Genomic DNA, 19,744 nt, shown 5'->3' with positions numbered 1-19,744 from the left:
AAACAACAGAAGAATAAGTGATTATTACATTTGAACAGAGGTGTAGATGGAACATGTGAAAAGAGAAAGTAAGCAGATATTAACAGTAAATGAACAAGTAGATTAATAATTCAATTTCTAACACTTCGTGGTAGAAAATGGAAATACATAAACATCCTAGCAGTCTGCATCCTAATGACAGCAGACCTTGTACAGTAAGTGATGATTTAAAGGGGAACATTATCACCAGACCTATGTAAGCGTCAATATATACCTTGATGTTGCAGAAAAAGACCATATATTTTTTTAACCGATTTCCGAACTCTAAATGGGTGAATTTTGGCGAATTAAACGCCTTTCTAATATTCGCTCTCAGAGCGATGACGTCACAACGTGGCGTCACATCGGGAAGCAATCCGCCATTTTCTCAAACACCGAGTCAAATCAGCTCTGTTATATTCCGTTTTTTTCGACTGTTTTCCGTACCTTGGAGACATCATGCCTCGTCGGTGTGTTGTCGGAGGGTGTAACAACACGAACAGGGACGGATTCAAGTTGCACCAGTGGCCCAAAGATGCGAAAGTGGCAAGAAATTGGACGTTTGTTCCGCACACTTTACCGACGAAAGCTATGCTACGACAGAGATGGCAAGAATGTGTGGATATCCTGCGACACTCAAAGCAGATGCATTTCCAACGATAAAGTCAAAGAAATCTGCCGCCAGACCCCCATTGAATCTGCCGGAGTGTGTGAGCAATTCAGGGACAAAGGACCTCGGTAGCACGGCAAGCAATGGCGGCAGTTTGTTCCCGCAGACGAGCGAGCTAAACCCCCTATCGACCCTAGCTTCCCTGGCCTGCTGACATCAACTCCAAAACTGGACAGATCAGCTTTCAGGAAAAGAGCGCGGATGAGGGTATGTCTACAGAATATATTAATTGATGAAAATTGGGCTGTGTGCACTCTCAAAGTGCATGTTGTTGCCAAATGTATTTCATATGCTGTAAACCTAGTTCATAGTTGTTAGTTTCCTTTAATGCCAAACAAACACATACCAATCGTTGGTTAGAAGGCGATCGCCGAATTCGTCCTCGCTTTCTCCCGTGTCGCTGGCTGTCGTGTCGTTTTCGTCGGTTTCGCTTGCATACGGTTCAAACCGATATGGCTCAATAGCTTCAGTTTCTTCTTCAATTTCGTTTTTGCTACCTGCCTCCACACTACAACCATCCGTTTCAATACATGCGTAATCTGTTGAATCGCTTAAGCCGCTGAAATCCGAGTCTAAATCCGAGCTAATGTCGCTATAGCTTGCTGTTCTATGCGCCATGTTTGTTTGTGTTGGCTTCACTAAGTGACGTCACAGGAAAATGGACGGGTGTATATAACGATGGTTAAAATCAGGCACTTTGAAAATTTTTTTAGGGATATTGCGTGATGGGTAAAATTTTGAAAAAAACTTCGAAAAATATAATAAGCCACTGGGAACTGATTTTTAATGGTTTTAACCCTTCTGAAATTGTGATAATGTTCCCCTTTAAGTTTAATTATACCGCTTGTCCTTAATAATGTTGACAAAATAATAGAATGATAAATGACACAATATGTTACTGCATATGTCAGCCGACTAAATTAGGAGCCTTTGTTTGTTTACTTACTACTAAAAGACATGTTGTCTTGTATGTTCACTATTTTATTTAAGGACAAACTTGCAATAAGAAACATATGTTTAATGTACCCTAAGATTATTTTTGTTAAAATAAAGCCAATAATGCAATTTTTTTGTGGTGCCCTTTATTTAGAAATGTATCAAAATAATTTTGGTATCGGGACAACACTACAGGTGAGCAAAAAGGACAATATGATTCACATTGAGTACTTACATCCTTTTAGGCAACTATCTTGCACTTTAATGGGAAAATATTCCCTGCATTGTTTCAGTCGTTCTCAGGATTATGTATAACATTAGGATTCTATCGATATGCCTTATCGGTATCGGCATATATCTGTAGTCTTATCAATACCATGTATAATTGGTGTAAATAAAAAATGTATTAGCTTTATTATTATGGGCCTGCTGCTATCGGCCGGTCTCACTGGTGGAGGATTGGAATCCTCTGTATGCTCTGAGTCAGCTGGAAGGTTCCATACTGCAAAAAATCAGAATACAAATTCCTACAAACGATTACACCCTTAATCCGCACAGATTCAGACGTGTTCTACCCAACAGCAAGTAACTCTGGCAACTCTTTCAAGCCGAAGCGTTCAGAGTCGCACAGCTATAATAGCCCAAATAATCCTTACACTTCATCCCAATTGTTCCTTTTTTGGGAGCAGACTTTATATAACACACTGATGAAAGTATCCTCCAAAGGCGTCTTTAGAAGCGGACAGATGGCGAGGGTGTCGGCACTGAAGACGCTGGAAAGGAACATCCGACTTTTAAAAAGTAAACAAAGAAGTTATACAAACATTGGAACTCTGTGTAATGCCGACATGACCTTATCAACCGCCACGCTCTCATTAACTCTTGCGTTCACCAGGCGGATGGCAGAAAGGCTCTAGGCTTCGGGAAAGCAGATTAAAGTGAGATAAGATTTTCAGTGAGTTAAGAGGAATAAAGATCATCGGAAACGATATTTAAATGAATTAACCTTCAGTGTGTTCCCTGGGGTAATGACAAGAGAGGAGGAATTATTTCCCTTCAGAAGTCGTGACACGATTGCGTTACGCGAGTATTTCTACAAACGAGTAAACAAGAGTACACAAATAAAAGCACGTTTTGAGGGTTTTTGTTTGTTTGGGCCTTCGTGTCAGTTTATTCCGGCTGCAAAAACTGAAATCTAAGTAAGATGAAATTGAAAGAGTAAATGAAACCAAATTTCTTGGTATAATGATTGATGATAAATTGAACTGGAAATCTCACGTAAAAAATATACAACATAAAGTAGCAAGAAACACGTCAATAATGAATAAAGCAAAACATGTTCTAGACAAAAAATCACTTCATATTCTCTACTGCTCACTGGTGTTACCATATCTGAGTTATTGTGCAGAAATATGGGGAAATAACTACAAAAGTACACTTCATTCATTAACGGTGTTAGAAAAAAGATCAGTTAGAATAATACATAATGTTGGATATAGAGAACACACAAATCCTTTATTTATTGAATCAAAGATACTGAAATTCTACGACATAGTGAATTTGCAAACAGCTAAAATTATACACAAAGCAAACTATAACCTGCTACCCAAGAATATACAACAATTCTTCTCAAAAAAAGAGGAGAAATATAATCTTAGGGAGAAATGTAATTTAAAACATTTGTATGCACGTACAACACTTAAGACCTTCAGTATATCAGTATGTGGAATTAAATTATGGAATGGATTAAGCAAAGCAATCAAACAATGTACTAATATGATCCACTTCAAGAAACTCTTCAAACTTAAAGTGTTTACAAAGTACAAAGAAGAAGAACCATGATAAACATTCTGAATTTAATTAACTCATCCATTCTTTCATTCTTTCACTCACAAAATAATCTTACTTATCTCAACATATGAAATGTAACTTACTTCACCAATTATCATTTATTTACTTATTTTATTGTGATTACTTATGGAGTATATTGTGAATAAATTGAGAACAGGAAGTGAACAAAAGTTTTAGCAACTGTTATGTAAAAGAAAAGGGGTAGGATTAAATAAGCTCTGCGTCTTCCTACTCCTTTTCGAACATGTTGAAAAGAGAAACTGGAGATTGTGATGCATCATGTTGTATACTTGCATGTTCGAAATAAACTCAAACTCAACTCAACTCAAATATCTCAAATAAGGGTGATATTTGCTTATTTTCTGTCTGATAAGATAATTCTTCTCAATAAGCAGATTTTATGTTACAATGTTTTACTTGTTTTAAGGGTTTTGGTCCGAAATGATCTCAGTAAGATACTACAGCTTGTTGCTGAGATTTGAGGACCTATATTGAGTAAAACATGCTTGGAACTAGAATATCAACTGTTGCAAAGCTGTGTCATCAACACTCACAAGTATAAAACGGCTTTTTCAAAGTAAGAATTTCTTATTTCAAGCATGAAATAAAAAAAATCATGACTTTGACACAATTGTGTCTCATATTAAAACAGATGACAGCCAAACGGACTTAGCTGTTTTATTTTCAATGAAATAATAGAACATACGTACTCATTTAGTAGTACAATTGACACAGTACAGCAAACTGTTAATATTTAAACATTTAAAGGCCTACTGAAATGCGATTTTCTTATTTAAACGGGGATAGCAGGTCCATTCTATGTCATACTTGATCATTTCACGATATTGCCATATTTTTGCTGAAAGGATTTAGTAGACAACATCGATGATAAAGTTCGCAACTTTTGGTCGCTGATAAAAAAGCCTTGCCTGTACCGAAAGTAGCAGACGATATGCGTGTGACGTCACAGGTTGTGGAGCTCCTCACATCTGCACATTGTTTACAATCATGGCCACCAGCAGCGAGAGCGATTCGGACCGAGAAAGCGACGATTTCCCCATTAATTTGAGCGAGGATGAAAGATTTGTGGATGAGGAAAGTGAGAGTGAAGGACTCGAGGGCAGTGGGAGCGATTCAGATAGGGAAGATGCTGTGAGAGGCGGGTGGGACCTGATATTCAGCTGGGAATGACTAAAACAGTAAATAAACACAAGACATGTATATACTCTATTAGCCACAACACAACCAGGCTTATATTTAATATGCCACAAACTAATCCCGCATAACAAACACCTCCCCCCTCCCGTCCATATAACCCGCCAATACAACTCAAACACCTGCACAACACACTCAATCCCACAGCCCCAAGTACCGTTCACCTCCCCAAAGTTCATACAGCACATATATTTCCCCAAAGTCCCCAAAGTTACGTACGTGACATGCACATAGCGGCACGCACATACGGGCAAGCGATCAAATGTTTGGAAGCCGCAGCTGCATGCGTACTCACGGTACCGCGTCTGCGTATCCAACTCAAAGTCCTCCTGGTAAGAGTCTCTGTTGTCCCAGTTCTCCACAGGCCAATGGTAAAGCTTGACTGTCATCTTTCGGGAATGTAAACAATGAAACACCGGCTGTGTTATCCGGCACAACAGTCAGGGGGTGCATTCTACGGCGGGGGTGCGTTATCCGGCACAACACCTGCCGCAATACACCGCTTCCCACCTACAGCTTTCTTCTTTGCTGTCTCCATTGTTCATTGAACAAATTGCAAAAGATTCACCAACACAGATGTCCAGAATACTGTGGACTTTTGCGATGAAAACAGACGACTTAATAGCTGGCCACCATGCTGTCCCAAAATGTCCTCTACAATCCGTGACGTCACGCGCAGGTGTCATCATACCGAGACGTTTTCAGCAAGATATTTCGCGCAAAATTTAAAATTGCACTTTAGTAAGCTAACCCGGCCGTATTGGCATGTGTTGCAATGTCAGGATTTCATCATTGATATATAAACTATCAGACTGCGTGGTCGGTAGTAGTGGGTTTCAGTAGGCCTTTAACATGTGACATTTCAAAAATTTTGAACAGAAATAGTTCACGCACATTCAGATAAATTCTTCAAAATTACAATAAAAAAAACATATATATGTATATATATATATATATATATATATATATATATATATATATATATATATATATATATTGTGCACTAATTGACTGAAAGAGCATGCACTTGATGCGATGATATCATGTTACCGAGCGCATATCATTATGTCAAGATAATGGCACGAGCATTTACTTAATTTAAGAATATTTTTCAACATATTGAGAAAAAAGGTATCATATTTGTTTTTTCTATCAAGAAACTGCACTGGTTATTAGTGAGAAAATACTTATTTTAAGGTATTTGTGGGTTCATTGAGGTTTGCTAATTGTACTTGTTTTGAAAAGTCTTGACAAGCCAAATGTTCTTGTTCTATTGGCAGATAATTTTGCTTACTTAACTTTTGTATTTGTTTTTCTTGTTTTTAAGCACTGACTTTTTGCAGTGTGCGTACTGGGTCGGGATTGTGTGCTCAGTAGAGCGGAGACTTTGTAAACACAAAATATGATATTCAAATTGGGATCATCATTTTCCAAATGTCATCACATCAGGGAATGAGATTAACCTTTACCGATACGGTAAGAGCAAAAATTCTTCCGACATACTTAGCCTGCATCAGCTGTCGCCGACATTTGCTTTTAAAACGCTGCGGATTTCTACAACCTAATGCTACTTGGCCTAGAATGTTTGAGTGTTTTTAAGTTATCCCAGATTGTATTTGTCTGCGGCTCCTAAAACCCTGTCTATATTAAGCCGGATAACTCAGTAAACAAATAATTATTTAGCCTAAGCCCCGTTTCAGCCACACTAAACCATCGTTTAAGGCAGTGTTTTTCAACCACTTGTGTGCCGTGATATATTGTCTGGTGTGCTGTGGGAAATTATGCAACTTCACCTAATTGGTCCAAAAAATACTTTTTTGCAAATCAATAATTATAATCTGCAAATACTGCCCCATTCCTTAGTCTCCGTGCTGTGTAGAACTCGGCTGTAGAACTGTGATCCCTATATGCGGACCACAGCATGCAGGTAAAAAGGTATGTAACGCTTAAGCCAAAAATGAATGAAAGGAAAAGGCAATGAAGCATAGGGAAGGCTATGTAAAACGACAGTAAAACTGAACTGGCTACAAAGTAAACAGAAACAGAATGCTGGACGACAGCAAAAACTTGCAGCGTGTGGAGCAGAGACGGCGTCCACAATGCACATCCGTACAACAATGTCCACACAAAGAAGAATAGCAACAACTTCAATAGCCTTGCTTGCTAACACAAAGCCGGTGCGGGGAATAGCGCTCAAAGGAAGACATGAAACTGCTACAGGAAAACACCAAAATAACAGCACAAGACAAGAACTAAAGCACTACACACAGGAAAACACCAACAAACTCAAAATAAGGCACGAGGAGGACCTGGTGGAGTTTCATTTTTTAACGTTTTCTGCTGGTGGTGTGCCTCCGTATTTTTAAATGGAAAAAAATGTGCCTTGCCTCAAAAAAGGTTGAAAAACACTGGTTTAAGGTTCCCCTCCTTGGATAATTTTTTACATGGGTAAGTTTGCCGTGTATTTCTTGAATCTCCGGCTCTTAGCTTTGTATGGACTCATTGATTGTTTACAAACTGAGTTCGGAGAGGAAGTGACGCCAGAAAGACCGTGCCCCACACAGGAAGTGATGTCAGAAAGAACGCGCCACAGCCAGCTTCATAATAAAGCAGTTTCATAACTCGGAGCTAACCACTGGAAATATGAAGGCCAGTCATCCATACATGCCCGTGTTACTCCTTCTTCTACATGTATAGACGCTTGTGGAAATCACACATGGATACCTTAAGAGAAAGTGATTGCAGCTATTTGGGATACAACACTTCTCAGACGGCAAGAGAACTTTCCAATGTCCAGGTCAGCTGTGTTTCTACTTACCGAAAAACTTTATCCATTTGTCGAAGGAGAGTCAACGAGAATGCGGGCTCCCGTGGATGTGATAAAAAAAAGTAGCGTGTGCTTTGTATTACCTGGCCGTCGAGGGAAGACTACGAAAAACAGCGAATGCTTTTGGACTGGCAAAGCAAACTATCAGTTATTGTCCGCCATGTATGTCACGGACTCAACGTCTAGGTCCAGAGTATATAAAGTGAGGTGGGCGGGGTTTGGTGGTAGCGGGGGGTGTATATTGTAGCGTCCTGGAAGAGTTAGTGCTGCAAGGGATTCTGGGTATTTGTTCTGTTGTGTTTATGGTGTGTCACGGTGTGGATGTTCTCCGGAAATGTGTTTGTCATTCTTGTTTGGTGTGGGTTCACAGTGTGGCGCATATTTGTAACAGTGTTAAAGTTGTTTATACGGCCACCCTCAGTGTGACCTGTATGGCTGTTGATCAAGTATGCCTTGCATTCACTTATGTGTGTCTAAAAGCCGCATGTATAATGTGACACGCTGTTTGAATGGAGGAAAAGCGGACGTGACGACAGGTTGTAGAGGACGCTAAAGGCAGTGCCTTTAAGGCACGCCCCCAATATTGTTGTCCGGGTGGAAATCGGGAGAAATTTGGGAGAATGGTTGCCACGGAAGATTTACGGGAGGGGCACTGAAATTCGGGAAAATCGGGAGGGTTGGCAAGTATGCCCTACGTCCGTGTTTTACCGAATAAGTACCGCTCCGTACCGATCATTTCCGATATTATATTTTAAAGCATTTATCGGACATCTCTAATATATATACAGTACATGCCAAAAGTGCAGTTCCCCTTTAAAGACCATTCTTCGGGACCAACACTAGTCAATGCTCCATGCAACAAAGTCAATGCTATTAGAAAATGCACATTGTTATAAAACATGAAGTACTCTATGAGTACAAGTCTTTGGTGCCAAAGGACACCAAGTGTTTTCCCAGTTCTCTGTGGCAATATTTAAATCCACCCCCATTATTACCGGTCCATGCACCCGCCCCTCCTCCTTGACATCCTTCTCGCAAAGTGATGCAGTGCCGCAACCCGGGGGTGAACTTCTACTTTAATAGTAATGACTTCACGCTACACTGGCCACGCTGAAGATGAAACTTGAAGCCGGAGCTTTACTTAGTGCCCCGCGTTCTGCTACGGTGATCCTTCAGCAACATGCTCACTGGCAGGCTTTAATCTTTCGTCTTAAGAGCCCATAAAGTCAATTGTACAGTATCAATAATGCAGCGCAGAAGGAAATGGCAAGTGCTTCAGCGGGGGAAGCCGTGGTTTGAAGTGAGAAGCCGTCACTAACAATGCCAGGTCATTTGTTTGAAACCAGGTCCAAACGAAGGCAGAGGACATACCGGAAGTGCATTTGCTCCCCTTACTAGTCCAGTTCTCTGGTTGCAATATGTCAACACAAACCTACCGCAGTGGATATTGGGATTTACGGTCAATCCAAGTAGTGCCAGGCATCTATTACATGGGGGCATTAGAGTCATGCGATAGCAGACTCCAAAGCATTTGGAAGGCATTAGCCATGCAGGTCACAAGCCTGGCGCTGATAACAAGGCAGGCTGCCATGGATCACAGAACAGTGACGGGCAATTTTTGCATGGCAGCTGCCACGTCCAGAATTAGCTCACCTGAAAGATTGCTGATCAAATAAAGATAGGAATAATGACATTGTGAGATTATACTCAAGCGGCGTGTCCAAGGGAAAATATGTGACCACTCCTGAACATTTGTCCTTTAAAGGCCTACTGAAACCCACTACTACCGACCACGCAGTCTGATAGTTTATACATCAATGATGAAATCTTAACATTGCAACACATGCCAATACGGCCGTGTTAGCTTACTAAAGTGCAATTTTAAATTTTGCGCCGAAATATCCTGCTGAAAACGTCTCGGTATGATGACGCCTGCGCGTGACGTCACGGATTGTAGAGGACATTTTGGGACAGCATGGTGGCCAGCTATTAAGTCGTCTGGAGCTATACTCCACAGTATTCTGGACATCTGTGTTGGTGAATCTTTTGCAATTTGTTCAATGAACAATGGAGACAGCAAAGAAGAAAGCTGTAGGTGGGAAGCGGTGTATTGCGGCAGGTGTTGTGCCGGATAACGCACCCCCGCCGTAGAATGCACCCCCTGACTGTTGTGCCGGATAACACAGCCGGTGTTTCATTGTTTACATTCCCGAAAGATGACAATCAAGCTTTACCATTGGCCTGTGGAGAACTGGGACAACAGAGACTCTTACCAGGAGGACTTTGAGTTGGATACGCAGACACGGTACCGTGAGTACGCATGCAGCTGCGGCTTCCAAACATTTGATCGCTTGCCCGTATGTGCGTGCCGCTATGTGCATGTCACGTACGTAACTTTGGGGACTTTGGGGAAATATATGTGCTGTATGAACTTTGGGGAGGTGAACGGTACTTTGGGCTGTGGGATTGAGTGTGTTGTGCAGGTGTTTGAGTTGTATTGGCGGGTTATATGGACAGGAGGGTGGGAGGTGTTTGTTATGCGGGATTAATTTGTGGCATATTAAATATAAGCCTGGTTGTGTTGTGGCTAATAGAGTATATATATCTCTTGTGTTTATTTACTGTTTTAGTCATTCCCAGCTGAATATCAGGTCCCACACGCCTCTCACAGTATCTTCCCTATCTGAATCGCTCCCACTGCCCTCTAGTCCTTCACTCTCACTTTCCTCATCCACAAATCTTTCATCCTCGCTCAAATTAATGGGGAAATCGTCGCTTTCTCGGTCCAAATCGCTCTCGCTGCTGGTGGCCATGATTGTAAACAATGTGCAGATGTGAGGAGCTCCACAACCTGTGACGTCACGCGCATATCGTCTGCTACTTCCGGTACAGGCAAGGCTTTTTTATCAGCGACCAAAAGTTGCGAACTTTATCGTCGATGTTCTCTACTAAATCCTTTCAGCCAAAATATGGCAATATCGCGAAATGATCAAGTATGACACATAGAATGGATCTGCTATTCTCGTTTAGATAAGAAAATCGCATTTCAGTAGGCCTTTAATGTTATTGTTTTTTTTGTCAGATGCACCACATGCTGCTAGTGTAGATGTGGGGGGTTTTGCCCAATTGCAAAGGGAATTTGGCACACAACTTTAAGACCCTGTGGGTAAATCCCACCTAACTTTATCCTTGTCCACACACACACAATTGTCGTTTAAGACCCCTTCCGTCCGCCGGCGCAACACGACCTAATATGCATGCGCGTAAAATGCGCACGTCATAGTCACCTCCAGTGTTGCTTTGTGTGCAAGTTCTTAAATTAAATGTAAACTTATCAGAACAATAGTGTTGTGGTATTTCAATTAACTGGAATCCAGTGTGCTGTGGGGCCCTATTGTAGTGAATCACACCTGAGACATCATAAATTAATCAAATCTTTATTAGACACGTGACATGTGACAAAGAACATTTGACAACAATCAATCTAGGGATCTAGATATCTGGTCAGGACACTCCTCACTCTTTTGCCTTCACCTTCATTGTCCATTCCTTTTTGCTGACTTTATATACTCTGGACCTAGACGTTGAGTCCGCGACATACATGGTGGACAATAATAATAATAATAATAGATTTTATTTGTAAAAAGCACTTTACATTGAGTAATCAACCACAAAGTGCTACAGTGTATTAAAAATAAAATTAAAATTAAAAGATAATAAAAATAAATAAAAATAAAAACTAGAACAGCCTAATAGCAAGAACTAGTATGCATATATCTAAAAAAAAAGGCTTTTTTAAAAAGAAGGGTTTTTAAGCCTTTTTTAAAAACATCCACCGTCTGTGGTGCCCTCAGGTGGTCAGGGTGAGTAGTTCTTTGAGGTAGAGGGGGGCATTTCCATGGAGGCACTGGTGGGTTAGTAGGGAGACTTTGTATTCAATCCTGAGTGGAACAGGAAGACAGTGAAGGGATTTGAGAATTGGTGTGATATGGTCATATTTCCGCACTCTAATCAGGATCCTAGCAGCACTATTCTGTATGTATTGCAGCTTTGGATAATTCCAATAACTGATACAGTCTGCTTTGCCAGTCCAAATGCATTCGCCGTTTTCCGTAGTTAATACAAAGCACACGCTACCTTTTTTATCACATCCACGGCAAGCAAATTGTTAAAAAAGAACAAAAAACAAGCAAATAGGTTATGAACACAACCCATAGGGGGCGCCACAGATAAAATGTATCAGAGTTCTTATTTTTGAATCCTATATTTATGGACTTATGAGATCTGTTTGATCTTTTTCCAAGTTCTGATCATTTTTTCCCTATTTTTTTTTTTTTCCATATAATGTTTTAGTATTGGCATAAATTCTGGACTAAAAGCCACTACTTTTTCCCTACACTTTGAACTCTGCGGCTTATAAAACGGTGTGGCAAATTTATGGATTTTTCTTTGCTGACGGCCATAATGCGATTAGTTTAAAAAAATTAAAAAAAACAAGCAAATAGGTTATGAACACAACCCATAGGGGGCGCCACAGATAACATGTATCAGAGTTCTTATTTTTGAATCCTATATTTATGGACTTATGAGATCTGTTTGATCTTTTTCCAAGTTCTGATCATTTTTTCCCAATTTTTTTTTTTTTTCCCATATAATGTTTTAGTATTGGCATAAATTCCGGACTAAAAGCCACTACTTTTTCCCTACACTTTGAACTCTGCGGCTTATAAAACGGTGTGGCAAATTTATGGATTTTTCTTTGCTGACGGCCATAATGCGATTAGTTTAAAAAAAAACAAAAAAACAAGCAAATAGGTTCGGAACACAACCAATAGGGGGCGCCACAGATAAAAGGTATCAGATGTCCTATTTTTGAATCCTATATTTATGGACTTATGAGATCTGGTTTATCTATTTCCAAGTCCTGCTTATTTTTTCATCAATCTAATGTTTTAGTATTGCCATAAATTTCAGACTATAAGCCACTACTTTTCCCTACACTTTGCACCCTGCAGCTTATAAAACGGTGTGTCTAATTTATGGATTTTTGTTTGCTGACGGCCATAAAGCAAATAGATTGAAAATCTTCTTTCGTTTTTTAAAATTCATATTATGTTTATAAACTCAGGAAATATGTGCCTGGACACATGAGCACTTTGAATATGACCAATATATGATCCTGTAACTACTTGGTATCGGATTGATACCTAAATATCATCCAAAACTAATGTAAAGTATCAAGCAACAGAAGAATAAGTGATTATTACATTTTAACAGAAGTGTACATAGAACATGTTAAAAGAGAAAGTAAGCAGATATTAATAGTAAATGAACAAGTAGATTAATAATGAATGTTCTACCACTTGTCCTTAATAATGTTGACAAAATAATAGAATGATAAATGACACAATATGTTACTGCATATGTCAGCAGCTAAATTAGGAGCCTTTGTTTGCTTACTTACTACTAAAAGACAAGTTGTCTTGTATGTTCACTATTTTATTTAAGGACAAACTTGCAATAAGAAACATATGTTTAATGTACCGGAAGATTAAAAAAAAAAAAATAAAGCCAATAATGAAATTTTTTTATTTTTTATTTAGAAAAGTATCGAAAAGTACCGACATACATTTTGGTACTGGCCCCAAAATATAGGTATCGGGACAACACTACCTCCTACGGTGTGTATTGTAGCACGTTTAGCTATTCCTCTTCATCCAGTGATGATACTTTTAAAAAACATAGGTTTTTTTTTAGATTCCTTCGAATACGCGGTTGTTTGCTACTCAGTGGCCTAGTGGTTAGAGTGCCCCCCCTGAGATCGGTAGGTCATAAGTTCAAATCCCTGCCGAGTCATACCAAAGACTATAAAAATGGGACCCGTTACCTCCCTGCTTGGCAGTCAGCATCAAGGGTTGGAATTGGGGGTTAAATCACCAAAAATCATTCCCGGGCGCGGCCACCGCTGCTGCTCACTGCTCCCCTCACCTCCCAGGGGGTGATAAAGGGTGATGGGTCCAATGCAGAGAATAATTTTGCCACACCTCGTGTGTGTGTGTGTGACAATCATTGGTACTTTAACTTTGCTGGCAAATTAGCGGGACAGTAATAGAGTTTTTCCTTAACATGTACAGATAGTATTTAAAGCTCTATCGCCGTCAGAATGTATTTCATTTATATCTCTCTATATCATGCAACTTTAACCTGAATTGAAACCGTCACTTGGTTAAAGTTGTATTACTCACTATTGTGTACCACCAACTTGGACTGGACCTTGTTTCTGGAAACAGATGGTGTCTTCCTCCCCTGTCTGTGATGAGAATCAGGCCCACTTGACACAAAACAAACAACGCTTGTTGAATGTGTTCAAAGGCCCTATTTGTCACGGTTTGTTGTCTGGGCTGGAACGTGACCCTTTGGCCCCGCAACATTTTCCCTGGTGGAAAAAAAAGCCTCTCTGAGTGAATTAACAGCAGAATTGGAAAACGCCGTTGGGACATTCTTAGTCCACTCTCGTGTTTTTGTCCTCTGGTCTGGACCTGAGTTGAATTGTGTCCTTCGACCGTTGTTCGTTAGAGAAAAGGTATAGATTGGACTTGTGTAACCTAATGAAAGCCCAATTTTACGTCAAGGCGTGTTTCTTAGGCTTAGACAAACTTTATTGATCCACAAATGAAATTATTCCACACAGTAGCTCAGTTTCAAAGGATGGAAAGGGAAAAGATAATGCAGGTATTAAGTAGACTAATAATGTACCGTAGTAGCAATATAAAATATAACATATACACTATATTGCCAAAAGTATTTGGCCACCTGCCTTTACTCACATATGAACTTGGAAGTGCCATCCCATGGAATTGTCCAAAATGTTTTGGTATCGTTTCACTGGAACTAACCCCACACCATAATTCCTCCTCCACCAAATTTCACCTTCGACACAATGCAGTCCGAAATGTACCGTTCTCCTGGCAACTTCCAAACCCAGACTGGTCCATCAGATTGCCAGATGGAAAAGCGTGATTCATCACTCCAGAGAAGGCGTCTCCACTGCTCTAGAGTCCAGTGGCGACGTGCTTTACACCGCTGCATCCCACGCTTTGCATTGGACTTGGTGATGTATGGCTTAGATGCAGCTGCACGGCCATGGAAACCCATTCCATGAAGCTCTCTGCGTACTGTACGTTGGCTAATTGGAAGGTCGCATGAAGTTTGCAGCTCTGTAGCAACTTAATGTGCAGAAAGTCTTTGGACTATGCGCTTCAGCATCCGCCGACCCCTCTCTGTCAGTTTACGTGGCCTACCACTTGGTGGCTGAGTTGCTGTTGTTCCCAAACTCTTCACTTTTCTTATAATAAAGATGAATTTGGAATATTTAGGAGCGAGGAAATTGCACGACTGGATTTGTTGCACAGGTGGCATCCTATGACGCTGGAAATCACTGAGAGCGGCCCATTCTTTCACAAATGTTTGTAGAAACAGTCTCCACGCCTAAGTGCTTGATTTTATACCTGATTGTCATCATTTGAATGTCCTCATTGACACATAATTATAATACATTACAACCACATATTTACATCCTCGCACGTCGACAATACATGCTCTCGTTCACATCTGCCATCATTTGTAAAAAAAAAAATCATGATTTTAACACACACACCTCACATCTTACAACAACATTTTCTCATGCATAAATATAATACACATTAAGTTGACATGTCAAACATCATTATGAAAGAGACGGATGTATTTTTGAATGCATTTGAAATAGTAAATGATAAGCGGAAGAAGATGGATGGATGGATGGATGGATGGTGGCACTTAATTGTATCTTGCACTTGTGTTACTGTGGTCTTATAACACATCTACTTGATGCACAGCTTGCTTTTCTTCGTATTTACCGTATTTTTCGGAGTATAAGTCACACCTGCCGAAAATGCATAATAAAGAAGGAAAAAAACATATGTAAGTCGCACTGGAGTATAAGTCGCATTTTTTGGGGAAATGTATTTGATAAAATCCAACACCAAGAATAGACATTTGAAAGGCAATTTAAAATAAATAAAGAATAGTGAACAACAGGCTGAATAAGTGTACGTTATATGAGGCATAAATAACCAACTGAGAACGTGCCTGGTATGTTAACGTAACATATTATGGTAAGAGTCATTCAAATAACTATAACATATAGAACATGCTATATGTTTACCAAACAATCTGTCACTCCTAATCGCTAAATCCCATGAAATCTTATACGTCTAGTCTCTTACGTGAATGAGATAAATAATATTATTTGATATTTTACTGTAAAGTGTTAATAATTTCACACATAAGTCGCACCCCCGGCCAAACTATGAAAAAAACTGCGACTTATTGTCCGAAAAATACGGTAATAGTGAAGACCTTGTCCTTGTTTCAGCACCTTGCAGCAACACAACCAGCTCACCTGTGACCCAAATGAGGACAAACAGTGTAGAATGTAGTGTTGTCCCGATACCAATATTACTAAAAGTATTTCGATACTTTTCTAAATAAATGGGACCATAAAAAATTGCATTATTGGCTTTATTTTAACAAAAAAAATATTAAGGTACATTAAACATATGTTTCTTATTGCAATTTTGTCCTTAAATAAAATAGTAAACATACAAGACAACTTGTCTTTTAATAGTAAATAAACAAACAAAGGCTCCTAATTTAGCTGCTGACATATGCAGGAACATATTGTGTCATTTATCTACCTATTATTTTGTCAACATTATGAAGGACAAGTGGTAGAAAATGAATTATTAATCTACTACTGCTTGCTTTCTCTTTTAACATGTTCTATCTACACTTCTGTTAAAATGTAATAATCACTTATTCTTCTGTTGTTTGGATGCTTTACATTAGTTTTGAATGATACCACAAATGTAGGTATCGATCTGATACCAAGTAGTTACAGGATCATACATTGGTCATATTCAAAGTCCTCACGTGTCCAGGGACATATTTACTGACTTTATAAACATAATATACATTTTTTTAAAAACGAAAAAATATTTTGTGATGCTAAAAAATATCGATGTAATCATTATATCGACTAGATACGCTCCTGTACTTGGTATCATTACAGTGGATGTCAGGCGTTTGTTTACATTTTGACACCGGTGAGCTACGGTGTGTAGTGAAGCATGTTTAGCTATTCCTCGTCCTGCAGGGATGATCCTTGGAAGAAACTTACTTTATTTGTCGCCATCGAGACGAGGATTAGTGATTTAGAAGTAGCTAAAACACTGCCGACTGGGGCTGGACTTTAGCCGCTAGCGAGCTAGCCATGTCTTAAAGCACCTCTTCCTGAGGGCGTTTCAGTGTTATGACTTCATCTTTATTGTTAGTTTTTAAGCCAAAATGCGTCCGTTCTCCCTTTTCTGTTTACACACAGTGTCTGCTTGTAAGTACTCAGTGATTGTGCGCTGCCGAACATGCTCCTCTGCTCGTAAACCAGCGGTCCGCTACTTTTTAGAGGCGGTATAGTACCGATAATGATTCATTTGGTATCGCGGTTCTATACTAATACCGGTATACCGTACAACCCTAGTAGAACGTGATTGGATGAATAACCGAGCAAAGCAAAATATGCCATTGCTGGTTTATTATAAGGGTGAAGTAACAATATTTGAGCGGTTGTATTTGCGTGAATGTGATGGCCAAACTTCCCATGTCTTTGTTTCACACGTGCACCTTTTCTCTCTGCCGTCTCGCAGGACTCAATGCTCTGCCCTTTGATTCGTCCTCCAACAACGACCCTCTCCACTTCAACAACACCAGCGGCTCGCGGCTGACCGAGTGTCCTCCTTTGGAAAGCTTGGCCGAAAACAGCAAGAAGCGGAAGCGAGCCAGCCTGCCTCAAGGTACTGACAGCCACCGTGTGAAAACTCTTGAGTCCTCCTGTGTTATGGAGAATTGTAAATGTGATGCAGCGCGTGCTCTTTTTTTTGTTTTTTTGTTTCCCCCACCCCACACCTCCTCCTTCTCCTGCTCCATCACCCCACCGGGGTGGGAATTGTTGCATAATAACATTCTTTGGTGGGGGAAAGAGCAACTTGGCAAAGAGTGGAAGGCTAGGTGTATTCCTAATTAGGTTTTTCCATGCGGTGCAGAGCTGTTAAGTGTTCCCATGTGGCACACATCGATTGTGGTACAGGAAGTGCAGCGGAATCTAGTGTCTAAACTAGGGGTGTCCAATCTTTTTGAAGTGGGGGCCGCACTGGGCTAAAAAAAGCCCACTGTGTGTAAAGTAACTACCGTATTTTTCGGACTATGAGTCGCAGTTTTTTTTCATAGTTTGGCCGGGCTCCAGTGCGACTTATAAATGTTTTTTTCCTTCTTTATTATGCATTTTCGGCAGGTGCGGCTTATACTCCGAAAAATACATTATGTATGTTGTTGCGTTTGGACCAGATGTTCCTCAGAGGGAATTTAAGTTACTGGTCAATCCCAAATTCTTTTGATGACACATAAGGTGAGTTTAAATTATCACCAGAACAGAATAGGTATTTTGCAATTTATTTTCAAAGCTTTGAAGATAGAGACCAGCCTAGGACAACACATTCAATTGCGCAGCCAAGTTGATCTGACAAACATTACCCAAGTGCTGTGTTCTTCAATGTGTCCCTCGCCCCCACCCTCCAGAACGAATACACATGTCTATTGTTCTCCTTAGCTAGAGGCAGGATGTGATAACAACTAAAAGGGAGTATTGCTACTCCCTGCATTCCCAGCTCAAGGTAGTCCACAGTGTACCCTCGGTCATGAGATGGAGGAAAAAATAGAAAGAGCACAAAGAGAAAACACTAGTTATTTCCTACATGACTATAGAAGGAAATAATTCTTAAATATGGATATATGTAGATATCTATCTTCGTCAATGTATATTAGTGTTGTACTGTATACTGGTATTAATATAGTACAGCGATACTAATGAATCATATTCGGTACTATACCGCCTCTAAAAAAGTACTTGTCCTTAATAATGTTGACAAAATAATAGAATGATAAATGACACAATATGTTACTGCATATGTCAGCAGACTAAATTAGGAGCTTTTGTTTGCTTGCTTACTAATAAAAGACAAGTTGTCTTGTATGTTCACTATTTTATTTAAGGACAAACTTGCAATAAGAAACATATGTTTCATGTACCCTGTAAGATTTGTTTGTTAAAAATAAAGCCAATAATGCTATTTTTTGTGGTCCCCTTTATTTAAAAAAAGTATCAAAAAGTACCGAAAAGTATCAAAATACATTTTGGTGCCAGTATCGGTACCAAAATATTGGTATCAGTACAACACTAATGTATATATATATATATATATATATATATATATATATGTGTGTGTGTGTGTGTGTGTGTGTGTGTGTGTGTGTGTGTGTGTGTGTGTGTGTGTGTGTGTGTGTGTGTGTGTGTGTGTGTTATATGTTATAATAATATGATGTACATATAATTATTTTTAATGGATATATAATAATATAATTGGATATTAGGAGTGACAACCTTCTTAACGTTTTGTAATCAGAAATATCAAACAGCTAAAATGCACCAAACATGGGTAAGTGTAGTGAGTGTGCTTTACTTTTTTTTCCCCCATCATGCACTCTAATGAATGGGTGTAATTTTGAATTTGGTTGTGGTGTTTGCACGTTTTTCATAACATCCACAACATTTAGTGAGCATGTTGTGTTATGTGTGACCGTTTGTTGACCTTTATGTCAGTTGCATTTTTTTTTTTGCCCCATGACTAAGGCAGGTTGTTTGGAACTTGTCATATAAGTGAATGTTGTGCTATTATTGATCTGATTTACTTATAATTTTCCACAATATGGTAGCAAATATGTAGCATTCGGAAACCGCCTGGTTTTTAAGATCAGTTTGAAAGCACTCCGCGGTGCGATTCTTTGTTGAACTCAGGCCAAATTGAAAAGGGGCTGTAGTTTGGACACACAAAAGCAATGTCAATTTAGTGCCAAGGAGAAGGCCCCAAAAGGGATAAGCGGCAGAAAGTGGATGGATGGATGGAGAAGGCAGAGCTTGAAAACCCTCTGATGTTTATGCACGGGATAATCAACAAGCAAAGACAAGCGGGTAAGACGAAACAGTTTGCTATTTTTCACTAGTGGTGTGGAACGGGGCTTCTAAAACCAAACTATTATATTTCAGCCATTCATCCCCTAGAGGGGGGGGTCACCCA

At 39.6% G+C, this 19,744-nt stretch overlaps 1 protein-coding gene across 5 annotated transcripts in view; it reads left to right on the top strand.

The window, feature by feature from the left end:
- The window catches only part of enox2 (ecto-NOX disulfide-thiol exchanger 2), a 501,745-nt gene that overhangs the window by 211,519 nt on the left and 270,482 nt on the right, over positions 1–19,744 (top strand). For all 5 annotated transcript variants that reach the window (XM_072914886.1, XM_061976730.1, XM_061976729.1 and 2 more), the window contains one exon: positions 17,261–17,407. Coding sequence is in view for 4 of the 5 variants with exons in the window: in XM_061976730.1 (XP_061832714.1) it covers positions 17,261–17,407 (147 nt within the window). In the remaining variant the exon portion in view is untranslated. The remainder of the gene's footprint in view (positions 1–17,260; positions 17,408–19,744) is intronic.

This window comes from Nerophis lumbriciformis, linkage group LG16 (assembly GCF_033978685.3).
Source record: "Nerophis lumbriciformis linkage group LG16, RoL_Nlum_v2.1, whole genome shotgun sequence".
Classification (NCBI taxonomy): domain Eukaryota; kingdom Metazoa; phylum Chordata; class Actinopteri; order Syngnathiformes; family Syngnathidae; genus Nerophis; species Nerophis lumbriciformis.
The sequence above is the reverse complement of the archived record's forward strand: the minus strand, read 5'-3'. Positions and strand labels throughout refer to the sequence as shown.